At 50.6% G+C, this 13,530-nt stretch overlaps 1 protein-coding gene across 1 annotated transcript; it reads right to left on the bottom strand.

The window, feature by feature from the left end:
- Positions 1-4,161: 4,161 nt before the first annotated feature.
- On the bottom strand, positions 4,162-13,318 carry GZMK (granzyme K). Its single transcript, XM_081132810.1, has 5 exons — positions 13,200-13,318; positions 12,737-12,884; positions 7,357-7,507; positions 6,338-6,607; positions 4,162-4,557 (listed from the first exon to the last, which is right to left on the bottom strand). Exons 1-5 carry the CDS (start codon positions 13,252-13,254, stop codon positions 4,384-4,386), a joined length of 798 nt encoding a protein of 265 aa, XP_080988936.1. The 5' UTR covers positions 13,255-13,318; the 3' UTR covers positions 4,162-4,383.
- Between the last annotated feature and the right edge of the window lie 212 nt (positions 13,319-13,530).

The raw sequence follows: 13,530 nt of genomic DNA, 5'->3' as shown, positions 1-13,530 counted from the left end.
ACGCGCATAGGCCCAGGGTGGTCGAGCAGATTGTCCTGCAGGAATTCTGAGCGACTCACACTCGAACAAGCTTCGTGTTCCCATGTTAATGCTGCCATGGTAACAATTTTGAGGATCACAGTATAGTTGTTTTGTATATGTCTCCTTTATGACTGTTTGATACATGCCACCTTTATAACAATTTGGGGAGCACAGCATATTTGTTTATTCGCATGTCCAGGTTTGCTCCCTAGACTATGAGTTCCTGCAAGGGCAGGAATCTTGTCTTTTCTTCTTGGTATCTCCAGTGACCAGCACAGCGCCCGGTGCTTAATAAGTGTTTGTTGATTGACTGACTGACTTACGGACTGACTGAATAAATGAGGGACTCTTTTCAAATGCTCAGCAATGAGGATTCAGGGGTCTACCTGGATTGGTTGTTAACACAGCCACTCTTTGCACTGTTGGCTGGCAGGGTGGGCCTGCTTTGCTTTCAGCAACATTGCTAATATCCAGGGTATTACTATATCCAACTGTCTCCCAATGGAGTTGCTTTTGTAGTTTGGATGGAAAAAATGCTATATTATTTCAAATGATTGTGAAATAATAAAACAAATAATAACCTCAAATGCCAGAAAACATTATTTTCATGGAACTTTACAAAAAACAGTTCTACAAGATCTCCTTACAAAATATACACAGAAGGAGAAACTGGCGTTACAGGCGACAGAGCGCCGTGGATTGTTTTTATAACAGGAACAGGGATACTTGCCATGCAGCCGTGTGCGGTGAAGGTAAAAATATCTCCTTAAGCAAGCCAGGGCGTTTTCTCCGTGTTAAACCGCAGATCGGGGCAGTGAGGGGGAATGATTTATCGATGACTACATGTAGAAGTTCCTTTTCTGAGTCAATTCTTGTTTATCTTGTTTATCTAGGGTAAGGTAGAAAGCTAAGGCCATTTGGGATTTTGGAGGATTAGGGCAGAAGGACATGAAGATTTATGCTTATATGCGTGTCATTGTTTGGAACATAAATCAGGGACAGAAATTTTACATTTATCTATTAGGACTGGGTGGGGATGTAAAAAACAAGAAACTCCAAATAATAGTGGATTAAACATATATCTGAGTATTTTCTTTTATGTAAAGGAGTTTTCTGGAGAGCACAGGATTGGCAGAGAGGCTCCTTCTTTCTGCTTCACTTGCACTAACACTTGGCTCCTGTTCCTGTCTGCCTCATGGCTCCAGTGTGGTTGCTGGAGTTCTAGCCGTCGCATCGGCAATCCAGGCAGTAGAAAGCAGGAGGCTGAATGGCCACTCCTTCCTGCCAAGCCAGTTCTCTTTCTCTTTTTTTTTCCTTTTAATATATTTTTATTGATTTTCAGGGAGAGGGAGGGAGAGGGAGAGATAGAAACATCAATGATGAGAGTCATTGATCGGCTGCCTCCCACATGCCCCCTGCTGGGGATCGAGCCTGCAACCCAGGTACCTGCCCTGACTGGGGATCTCCTGGTTCATAGGTCGATGCTCTTCCACTGAGCCACACCGTCTGGGCTGAATCAGTTCTCTTTAAAGGAACTTCCTGGAAGCTCCCAACCAATGATTTCCACTTACACCCCCTTGACCACTATTAGCAGGGAGGGAGTCTGGAAACACCATCGTTTAGCTGTGTACATTTGTGGCTCCAAATATAAATACTAGTTGAGTGTTGCTAGTAGGGGAAGAGAGGTGATAGCTGCTGAGTAGGAAACTGTAGTCTCTGATACTGAGTGAACAGATCGAACCCAGGAAGAAATCTCAACACTTCTTGGAGTTATTGGACAGTCAGAGTACTCATGGGAATATGGATGGATGGATGGATGGATGGATGCTCCCAACATGAGCGCATTGCGTGCCCGTGACCAGAGCAGGAACGCCAGCGGTCCTCTCTAAGGGAAAGGCAGACTGTCAATCTGTTGGAGAGTCTCATGGGATAGTTAATATTCAACATGTTGATAAACTGACCAAGGTTCAGGGTTCGACCTTCATTAATGCAGGGATGGAAACTTGATTTTTTTCAGCACACCAAAAGTGAATTTGAGTCTCAAAGAGAAATTCAAATTGCCCCAACTTAGAGGTATAAACATAATAGATGTAGAAAAGAGAAATGTTTATTAATCTGCAACAAGAAATAATGCTCGGGGAGCGTGGAGTTAGCAAAAGATCAGATGAGCAGCTGAGTGCTCCGTGAACTCAGGCCAAAGCAAGGACGGGCTTGCCGAGGGACCAGAGGTGGGCTGAGGGGCTCGTCTTGTGGGCTCCCGCCTGTTCTTGGCCCGTTGCCTGGGATGCCCCCTTTCCCAGCATCGCCAGCTGAGCTCCTCCACTTCTGACCTGGACCCTCAGAGCCGTTTGCAAGCAGATGCAGCCAATCTTGGGCTCGGGGACCTCACTGTCTCTTCTGCATGATTTTGTGTCTCTCTGCTCTGACCCAGTATGTATGGAATTTAGGTGTCAGCTCTCAGAGGGCAATTTAACTCTACTTACTCCTGAGTTCCCAGGACAAGCTTCAGTGCAAACCCCATGTGCTGGCCCTCACAGGCTGTTACACGGGCCCCATGGTTAAGGCCAGAAAATGAGTGGGATCCGCTGGCGGTGGGGTGGGGGTGACGCGGAGGGGCTGTCACCCAGGGCTGACGGGCATGCCTCCGCAGAGCACTACAGGAGTTGGGGGCTGTAAACAGGAAGCCAGCGGGTGGCCACGTAAAAGCGGGGCTGAGTCATTCAGGACGCGGAGCCGGGTGCCCGCACCGTGCACCGGGACGAACCCGGGGGCCACCTAAGAGTGGCTTTTCAGGTGTGTCTTGTAATCTTGGAAACTAGGCTTTGGGTGGGGTCTGAGTCTTGGCGCATGTCCCTGTCCCAAACTGAGAGCTCAGCCAAAGAGGAGGGGCCTCCCTGGGGGACTGGGAGCCAGTCTCCTTGGATGAGACGCCTCCCCGAGAAAGTCACACCCGCCTCAGGCCTTGTCAGTCTGCATCTCCGGGCAGAGTCAGGGTGATCTGCACACGGACATCCCCTCGGGCGATCCCGATGCAGCTGGTAGGGATGTGTCTCAATTTCTTCACCAAATTAGTATTTTAAAAATTTATTATACATTTTTTTTAACTTTTGACCCCCTTCACCCACCACCTCTGCCAATCACCAATCTGTTCTCTGTATCTATGAGCTTGCTTTTTTTTTTTAAGATTCCACGTATAAGAGAGATCATTTGATATTTATCTTTCTCTGCCTGATTTATCTCACTTAGCATAATGCCCTCAAGGTCCATTCAGGTTGTGAGTTGCAAAATTCCATTCTTTTGAATGCCCGAATAATATTCCGGGGTGTGTGTGTGTGTGTGTGTGTGTGTGTGTTCATTGCAATTCTTTATGTATTAATCCACCCATGACACATAAGTCGTTTCCATATCTTGGCTATTGTAAATAACATTGTAATGGACATAGGGGTGCCTGTATCTTGCTGAGTTAGTGTCTTCATTTTCTTCAGATAAATACCCAGATGTGGAAATGCTGGATCATATGGTGCTTCTGTTTTTAGTATTTTGAGGAAAAATTATTTTTAATTTCATATTTTGTTTTATTGCAGATACTTTTGTACATTGTTTTAAATCCTTTTTGGAACAAAGTATGTGTGAGTGAGTAATGAGTACTGTCCTGAATATCTGTATAAACTTTGATAATTCCTTCCAAACTTGCCCTGGGGTATTTGCATGTGTTCTTCCCTATTCTGAAAATGCAGCTCAGGATGGCCCGGCAGAAAGCACAACCTAAACCGGGCTGCAGGTGGCGCCGTGACAGTTTTGTCTAATCACCTGTTGCCTTTTTGGGGAGTGTGGGTGAAGCGGGGGACAGAGCATTTGCTGTACTTATTTCCATAAGAGACAGAGAGTCGTCTACATTTTATCCAGAATGAAATCAGCATAGTAGAGATCCATCAGTGAGCCGTGTGGCAAAGAACCTGACTCCATAACAAAGTCAGTCCTAAGAGGGAGGGAGTGGACCCTGCCCCTGCCCCACATTACGGCGCCCAGCGGCATCCGAGGATGAGGTTGGCCTGTGGAACATTTTATGGGAAAACAAAACAAACAAACAAAAAAACAAGCAACTGGCAGATCCAAAAAAATCACTTGTAGCCTTGTTTTGCAGGAGGTGGGGGAAGCTTGCCCTTTTTTTTTTCTTTTTTAAGTTTTTATTGTTTTATTGACTTAGGGAGGGAGAGGGAGAGAGAGACAGAAACATCAATGATGAGAGACAATCACTGGTCGGCCGCCTCCTGCAGGCCCCCTGCTGGGGACTGAGCCCCAACCCCGGCATGTGCCCCGACCGGGAATCAATCCGCGACCTCCTGGTTCACGGGTCAACGCTCAACCACTGAGCCACGCCGGCCGGGCACGGGGAAGCTTGCTTTTGATCCAAGTGCGGAGTTTCTTGGTCAAGAGTATGTAGACTCCAGGTTTCTTGGCGTCACCGCATTTACGGCCTCCAGAGACCAGGCCGCAGAAGTTGCCCCTGCAGACCAAGGGGCCGCCTGAGTCCCCCTGCAGAGGGGAAGAGGGGCAGACACTTGGAAGAAGCTCTTGAACGTTTCCTACCACCAACTGCTGCTGACTCAAAAGGTGATTATCTGGGTCCTCGGTTCCTTTGTGTCCTGAAGACAGCCCCTTACTCAGAGTCTTATCTCTGCCCAGGGCTGTGGCTCTGCCTGTCTGTCTGTCTCTCCATGTTCCGGCCTGTCTAGGACAATGTATATATACACCCCTTGGTAATCAGTGGCTGTTGAACTTTATTCACCAAGAAAGGGGCAGGCATAAAGTTTGAAATAACTCACTGAAGTAAAAGGAATTTTTAAAATCGTGAATCTCATGTTGGTGTCATGGATCCGAAACCGGGCTGCAGGGAAGATTATTGTAGTAAATGTCCTATGGCAGGAGCTCTATCTTCTGTGTTATTTTTTTCCCTGTTTTTGCATCTTTATATGTTCAACATGGTGTTCTGCACACACACAACACTTCGTAAATACTTGCTCAATGAACTGATTCTTGAGGACTCACTCTGACAACAAACCATGTGACGCGAACCTGTCGAGGAAAGTGACAGGGGCGCAGCCTTCCCCCCCCACACACCACCCCCACCCCCCAACTGCAGTACACGGTGCTCTGGTTGGCCCCGAAAATGTGGCTTAGGGCAGGGACTTTTAACCGGTGAGCTGCGAGAATTTGTAAACCATCCAACACCTGACTGTTTAGGCAGGGGCACTGGCCTCTCTTCCCTTAGATTGTCAAAAAAAATGACAATACGAACACAACAATAGCTGTCTGGTGGGAATGAATCAGCATTATACCTATATTTTTTGTCAGATTGGCAAAAAAATATATATATTTTTGGTGTGTCACAGAATTTTAGTAATTGCGTGACATGAGATGAGGAAGGTTGGGAATGGCTGGGTTAGGGGGTGGCGGTCTTGGGGCACCGCACCCACACATGACCCTGGAAATCATCATATCCTCTGCCCTATAACCACGTGTAGTATGATATGAATATTGCATTCAAGTTTTGGTAATCCATCCGCACTCCCTGTTGGTCACTTGTAACCATGAACACCTATTTTTTTCTATCTCAGGAAACAAGATTCTGAGAGAGAAAATCTCAGAATGACTGTTGTTCCTCTTGGTCAGACAGGCAACATGATTTAGGAGACACATACCATGTATTTGAGCTTTTTGCACTAGAGTCTTATAAGACCTCTTTATTAATTAATTTAAAAGGTGGCTCTCTTGCCCTGGCCAGTGTGGCTCAGTGGGTAGAATGTTGGCCTGCGCACCGGAGGGTCTAGGGTTTGATCCCCGGTCAGGGCCCTACCTGGGTTGCAGGTCCATCCCTGCGCCCGGTGGAGGGGGTGAGGGAGGCAACCCATCGATGTCTCTATCACATCAGTGTTTCTCTCTGTCTCCCCCACGCCCCTCCCTTCCACTCTTCTAAAATCAATGGAAAAAATAGTAAAAAAAAAAAAAAAAAAAGGTGTCTCTGTTTTTGGAGAAGTTATCGTCTAACCACCACTAGCGACCTTTCCAAGGATGGGACCCTCCGAGGGAGCCCGTAAAGGTCATCGGAAAGAGCCTCTGATGCTGACTCACTGACGTTTCATGAGCACGTTGCGTGCTGGGGCGGCCTCAGCATTCACACTGGGAGGTGAGAGAAGTCGCGGGCGCCCCCAGGACGGAGGGGCACTCTGGGGATGTGGCCTGTGCCTCCCTTCCTCGGTCCCGCAGCCTCCCCCGCAGCGGCGCGGGGACGCGCCCCCCAGGGGCAGGCTCTCACCTGGCAGGCATCCCGCTGGCCTTTGGCGTCTCCTGCGCACACCATGCCTTTAGTTATGACAGGCTGGTGGTTGTAGTAACTCGCACTGTTGCACAGCTCTCGGCTTATGACGGTCACGGTGACTTCTTGCAGGGTATCGGAGAGGCTTAAGAGTTCTGGGTTGGTGGCGCCCCAGCCGGTGACCTGGCACTTGGTTCCAGCTCTAATGTCCGCTTGGGGGCTTAGTTGGAGCGGCTGGACGTGACTGTTGAGTTTCGCAGCCGTGTGAAGCTGACAGGTCGAAAAGGAGATAAATGACCACCCCTCCCCAGCCGTGTCCTGCGATTGGCCTGTGCGGTGCCTGTGTGGTCTCCACCCCGGGGGCGCCCCCCTTCTTGAGTCTGCTCTGGGGGCAGCCCAGCTGCACCTGCGGCTGTTGCTCTGGGAGCGGGCTCCCCATTCCCCACAGAGCTCAGCGATGCTCGGCGGGGGGGGAGCCTGCCTAGAGCAGGAATCCTGCCCCGGCTCCAGCAAACTGGCCTTTGCTCTGTGTTGGGTGGTTTTCTGTGGAATGACATCCGCAGGTCGTGACTCTGAGGGCTGGGCTGTTTCCTGCTGGATGGGACCCTTGAGTATGGTCTAGACTAAGTTTGGACGGGACTAAGTATGGTCTAGGCCACGCTGTAACTCACTGCCCTGTCCCTGCAGTCACTTGGTTGGCTCTGCTGGATAAATGACTTGGAATTTTCATCTGCTAACGATAAAAGCATCTGGGAAGAGGCTTGCAGGGTGGACCCCGGGCCTGCGGGGCTGCTTCCCTCCCACACGCGTGAGCACCAGCGTTGCTGTTTCTTGCAACTAGAGACAGCCCCGATGCGTTTGTGATAAATTCCCATTTCTTTTGAGGAGTCCCTGGAGTGGAATGGGCTCTTACAGACACGTCGCAGTCACCCCGGACATGAATGCCTTGTGGAGGCGACTTTACACCTGGGTGGTGCTGGGGGAGAATGCGGAGAACTGAAGGAGGCAGTGCCACCTACCTTCACCAGCATGACGTCGTTGGACTCGGGCTTTGATGCAAATCCTGGGGACGGTATGAACTTCACGATCCTGAACGTTTGTTTGGAGGCCTCCTTCTTTGCGAGAGAGTGTGCTCCTAAAACCACTTTGAAAGACGAGGCTTTGGTAAAACTAAAAAACCAAGAGAACAGAAGCAACGAAATGATTCCCAAGTGCCCCAGTGGGGAGGCGAGACCGTGGAGACGTCAGATCCGTGCAGGGACAAGGCCGCCACGGCGCCCGGTCCAGGATCAGGTGGTGCAACAGGGCTCGGTGGCCCGAGCGTGAATGGGTCTCGAGGGGCAGCTGACCCACCTCCAACCCGCCCCTCCAGCCCCCGGCGTGGCAGATTCTGGGGGCTTGTTCCCTCTGCGGGAAACCCAGTGAAATCCTAATTCACTAACGTCAAGTGTACGACAAAACCACGTTAGTTTATATAAAACAAAAGAAATTCTATTTCTCAGGTTCGTGGGTTGAAATGGATACAAACCATTAAGTTTTCCATTCATTGAGATAAAATGTACAGAACATAAAATTCTCAGTTCTGACCATTTTAAACGTACAGTCTGTGGCACTGAGTTTATACGGTTCGTCTGTCGCCACCATCCGTCTCCAGGACGTTTTCGCCGTCCCCGGGCTAAGTGTAGGAATAACTAAAGGCCACCCCGGCCGCGGGAGAAGGAAGGCCCAGTGCGCGGCTGTCAGATACGCTCCCACCTCCTGGCCCCTCGGAAAGACGATTTGGACAAGAAAGAAAACTGTCCTCAAGGTGGGACATCACTGCTGATTTGAAATGAGGACACTGTAGGGTCAGCAGGTGGACAAGCAGAGGGCGTGAGCTGGGGAGGAAACAACAGCTTTGCTTTGTTTCGTTCGTGTCTCCGGCCACGGGGGGTTCCAGCACCAGCCTCTCAGCAGAGCCACAGTGGGTCTGATTTACTGTACGTTGGAGGAAATTACATTCACATCTAGTTATGAAAATGGAAACGGGATTTTGGAGAACCCGACGGCACCTCCGGGCCATGTGCCCACGACAAACACGTCCCATCAGCCTGCGACCTCAGGAAGCCACCACACGTCCTCTCTTGGAGCCAGGAGGGTTATAGGAAGAATTATATTTGCTTGTTGACATATAAATATTCACTGTCACTTGAAAAGGGGGTTGAGGCAGATTACCAAAAAAACCACCCCACCAGACATACAGGTGACTAAAGACTGATGCAATTAAAACGAGCGCCGAAGCGCAGAGAAGGGAGGGGACGGCGGCCCCGGCCGGGCACCGAGTGCAGGCCGCGGGCGCTCTGGCGGGTGGCGCTGGGCCTGGCAGGAGGCGCCACGCTGGTCTCAACCAGAAGAGTTTACCTTGGGGATGCCAGCTCCCCTTTGTTGACAAGTGTGCCTGTTGCAAAATCAGGATGGGGGTGAAGTTTCTCAAAGGGGGTGGATTGAATTTCCTGGGATTGACTCAAACTCAAGGTCAACAAACTCCGTCAGCCCAGAGCTTCGGAGGGAAGGACGATCGCAAGCCGGGGATGGGTTCCAGCGGAGAGGCGGCACCCCGCGATTAGGCAGCAGGAGGGGCAGCGAGGGGGGGGCGCTTCAGACGGGGGGGGGGGCGCTTCAGACGGGGGGGGGGGCGCTTCAGACGAGGGCGGGGCCGAGAGCACTTCCGCCTGGCCTCCATCCTTCACCAGTCTCCCCGGCGGGCTAATGCCTTTGAAATGTCGGGGCTCTTTCCGTCTCCACTGGGACACGTTAACCCTAAAGACAACCAAGCGACCTCAGTGCTCCCCGAACTCTCCGTTTCGGGATGGGCGGCAGCTGCGACCTGTGGCACAGGGTCAGTGTCTGCTCGGGGGACACCTGCCGCACCCGGGGCCTAGGGTCCCACTTAGCAAACCCGGGCCTGAACTTGCAGAGGAGAGGTGACAACACCGGTTTGTACGGCTGTATGGCACCGGGTTTCTCCACGGGTGGGCTCGGGACCACCTCCTTCAGGATCACCTGGGGGCGTTTGTTTAAAATGCAGTTTCTGGGCCGCCCCCCGGACTTACTGGAACAGAGTCACATACAATTACCGACGGAGCAGAGCCAGTGTATGGCCTCCAGCCTGTCTTTGCATCTGCTGAAGACGCTCACGGGCATTGTCTGTACTTAACGTGAGCTCACGGTCACCCTCCCGGGGTGGCTAAGGCCCATGGGCTGTGCATTCCTGACTCGTGAAAGGACCGCGTCTAAGCAGGGGAGGCCGGGCCCAAACCCAGCTCCTGGGACTCCGTCCAGTGCGTTTCCCATGGCACGTCTGGAAGCCTGTGCCCAGCCGTCTCGCGCCTCCCAGCTCCTCTGCCAGTCTGCCTGGGCACCCGGCAGGGCCCCCTCTTGGGCCCACACCCCAGGTCTGACAGGGAAGGCAGGTCCCTATTCCTGGAGGTCTCTTTGGCGGACAAGACGAGGGAATGACTTGACTGCCAGAGAGGGGCCGTCACAGTCCTGTCCCTTCAACGTGATTAGGCCATCAGGTTCGTTCCCCAGCGATGACCATGGGGGTGCAGATAACAGAACGTCAGGTGACATTCACTGGTCTACTGTGGTGTGCTGGGTTTGTGCTGAGCCTTCTGCATATTTTCTCTCACTTAAACCTCACAACAGCCCTGAGCAGAGCTATTAGATTATTACCATTTGGAGACGAGGACCCTGGGGCTCAGGTGAACGAACCAACTTGAGAAAGTCCCACGGAGAGTGGGATGCAGCTGCCGCCAGGCGAAAGCTCAGCTGCTTTGAATCTGGGCCTGAATTTTTAGCCACTCTGCCGGGAAGCCTGAGTGACTCAGGGTGGGGTGAGGCCACTAGGACGGGGTGCTGGGGTGGGGGTCCCAGCTGAGCACTGGCTGGCGGGTGAGGCCGGGCAGGTGCTCAGCGAGGGAGGCTCTGGAGGGGACTCGGGCAGGCAGTGGGCCGGAGCTGGTGAGAGCTTTGCTTCTGGTAAGTTACCAGTTTCCTTTTATAACTGGCATGGCGACTAATAAAAGAGCCAAGAGACTAAGTGAGGAGCCACAGGGGCGGGTGGTGAGTGGGGCCCCAGGCCTGGCTCCCCCACCATTGACTGAGAGGGGGCCGGGGCTTAGTAAGCTGTCCCCACGGGACACACGGGGTACATTTGTGGGAAGCCACCACTGAACTGTTTCATAAATATTTGGAATTTCATAAAGCTCAATATTTTTCCAAGCCCCAATCCACCTAGAGTTTTACACCCAAGCGTCCCGTCTAGGACATTTGATCCACACATTTGGGAGCTCTTTAAACCCTAGCCATTTAAAGTGACATTTAGCAATTTAAACTCCAAGACCTCTTTTTCCTAATGTGTCAGTTTGGCAATCCACCCCTACTGAGTCAAGTTCGCGTGGCAAACTTTTTTATTTTTTATTTTTCTGTTAATTCTCACTTGAGGGTATTTCTTTCCATTGATTTTCAAAAAGAGTGGAAAGGAGAGGAAGAGAGAGAGAGAAACATTAATGTAAGAGAGACACACGGATGGGTTGCCTCCCACATGCACTCTGACCAGGGCTGGGGACTGAACCTGCCACCCAGTTACATGCCCTTGTCGGGAATCGAACCCACAACCCTTTGGTGTGCAGGCTGACGCACTAACCACTGAGCCACGTGGCAAAATTTAAAATTCAGCTTAATAATACCATTTACCTTCAGGTAGCACTTTGAGACTAGAAGGACTTCACATGCTGTGCGTTCAGCTCAGCAAAAAAAAAATTTTTTTAATCCCCCAATTTATTCCTTCCTTCTATTCAGCATTTACCGAAAATTTGCAAGAAGGGAAACTGTGTCTGGGGAGATTAGAGTCCATTTGTGGGAACCAAAGCACACTGAGGATGTGCCGATTCTGACCTGAATGAACATCTACTGATAATCACCCTCTGCCTCGCTAGTCCCCAGGGGACAAGGGCTGAGAGAGCAGACGTGATGGGGACACAGGGCGATTTCTATGACAGCAAGCGCCCCATTTGAAGGGAGCAGCCGTATGAAACTGGAAATCAGTGGCCCACTATTTAGAAATAAAACAAAAGTTCTCATGTTTCCAGGCTTCAGAATTTCTAGTTTGTGTTCAGTCTCATTAGCGGGGCAATGAAACGAAAACTCGGAAACATGGGGAAGCGAGTCAAGTCACGGGGTCATTTCGGTACAGCTGATGCCTGGAGAGAAAAGCGCGATGGCCCCGGGCTCCTATGTGAGCACTGTCATCCCGAAAGCAAAGGAGGCCCGTCTCTTCCTGGCTCGTTCAGGCGAGAAACGTGAGCAAGGAGACATACAAACAAAACACCAACCGCACAAAAACACCCCCACCCCAGCGAGCAAACAAAACGCCACCAAATCTGCTCTCTGCTGCTTTTGTTTTGAGGTGGCTGCAGAATCACGAGAAGGGTTTGGACTTTTTTATTCTGGAGTAAGAGAATCATGGGCTGAAGTGGGATTCGAGAGGCTCTAGTTTGTCTCCAGAAAAGCTTTTATCCTAAGTGTCCCAGAGAAAGAATCTCTCTCTCTCTCTCTCTATATATATATAAACCATCTGTAGCTTTTTTTCCCCACCTGGGAAGGTTGTTGCCCCTTACAGCTGTGATTTCCAAACTGTGGGCCTCCCTCTGGGCTGGGGAGTGGGGCACAGGAGCTAACGTAAGGGATCAAAAAATCCACTAGCAAAGCAGGTGCCTCTTCCTGCTACAGCTACTGCTACTACTGCTATGAATAATAACTGCCACTTATTTGTGCTTAATAGGTGCTAAGCATATTCAAAAATTTACATAGATATTATTTAATCCTCAAAACCCCACGAGGGAAGCAGTTACTTCCAGTGTTATTCCCCGACAGTAAAATGGGGAGGCGGAGGTGCAGACTCAGGTTGTCTGGTTTGCTCAGGAGCATCGGACCTGCTGCTTCCACTATTTCTGTGGCTGCTTCCCCGGCTTCCCACGCAGGGCTCGGGTTTGTCTCCTCATGCAGGGCTGGGGAACGTCCGGCCCACGGGCTGTAAGCGGCCCTCAAAATCATTGGGTCTGGCCCTGTCAAGGCAACCACAGGTGGGCCTCGAAATTCAATAAATCTAGGAGCTTTTTTCATAGCTAATTTTTAAGTTGATAATTTTGTATGGCCTGGGAATGATGTTATAAATATCCAATTAGCCCTTGGCAGAAAAAGGCTCCCCACCCCTGCGTGGCTTGGTGGGAAAGGTAGGCCCAGGGCAGAAAACATGGGTGCGTGGGAGGGTAAACAAACTCCACCGGGTGGTGAGCGATCACGGAAGCTAACGGTGGGCAGGCGCCCTCCTGGGCGCAGGGACGGCGCGGGGCTCACCTGTGGCGGCAGTGGGCCGCGGTCAGCACCCACTGTCGGTGGATCAGAACCCCTCCGCAAATGTGGTCACCGGCATACTGGAGGGAAGCCATAAACGGCCTGGAATGAGGTGTCACCTCTCTCCCTCCGATGACCTCCGTGCTGAAACCTGTGAGAGAAACCAAAAGATTGAACACAGAGGATCCAACAGATGATTTCATGTAATTCTCCTTTTTACGGGCACTAAATCATTTTCAAAGATTAAAAAACACACCTAGTCACCTGGCAGTTATAATTGTACTTAAACAATTGTACATAATTGTAGATGAACAATTGGGTATAATTGCACACGAACAACTGTATAACACGTTACAGTTTAGAAACATAGGCACTTTTGTGAAAAATCATCACAGTTGCAATGTAACAATACAATCACTAGAAACCCATTTCACGCCTGCATGGGGTAGGTACAGGGGATACTTACACTTGGGAGTCAGATAAGCCCCGGCTATTAGGAAAAACAGAGAAAACGTGGTCATTTTTGTCGCTTCGATTTGAGGGCCCCAGATGAAGCGCTCTGACCGTTTCGGTGAAGGAAGAAGGTTCTGAAAAGGAGGTTTCAGTCTTGCAGGCTTTAACTCGCTCACCACAAGTCTTCTAGGGGGAAGAGTTTTCACACCTACATTTAGGGGGGTGTATCTGTTTGGGGCATTTCAGATCTCTGCTTTTAGCACTTTTTGGGGAGTTACATGTGCAATAAAGAATTCGATTCCAGGCCGAACCACCTTCAATATTTGCATGAGTACTCATGTTAT

This window comes from Miniopterus schreibersii (genome assembly GCF_964146895.1).
Source record: "Miniopterus schreibersii genome assembly, chromosome: 3".
Lineage (NCBI taxonomy): Eukaryota > Metazoa > Chordata > Mammalia > Chiroptera > Miniopteridae > Miniopterus > Miniopterus schreibersii.
The sequence above is the reverse complement of the archived record's forward strand: the minus strand, read 5'-3'. Positions and strand labels throughout refer to the sequence as shown.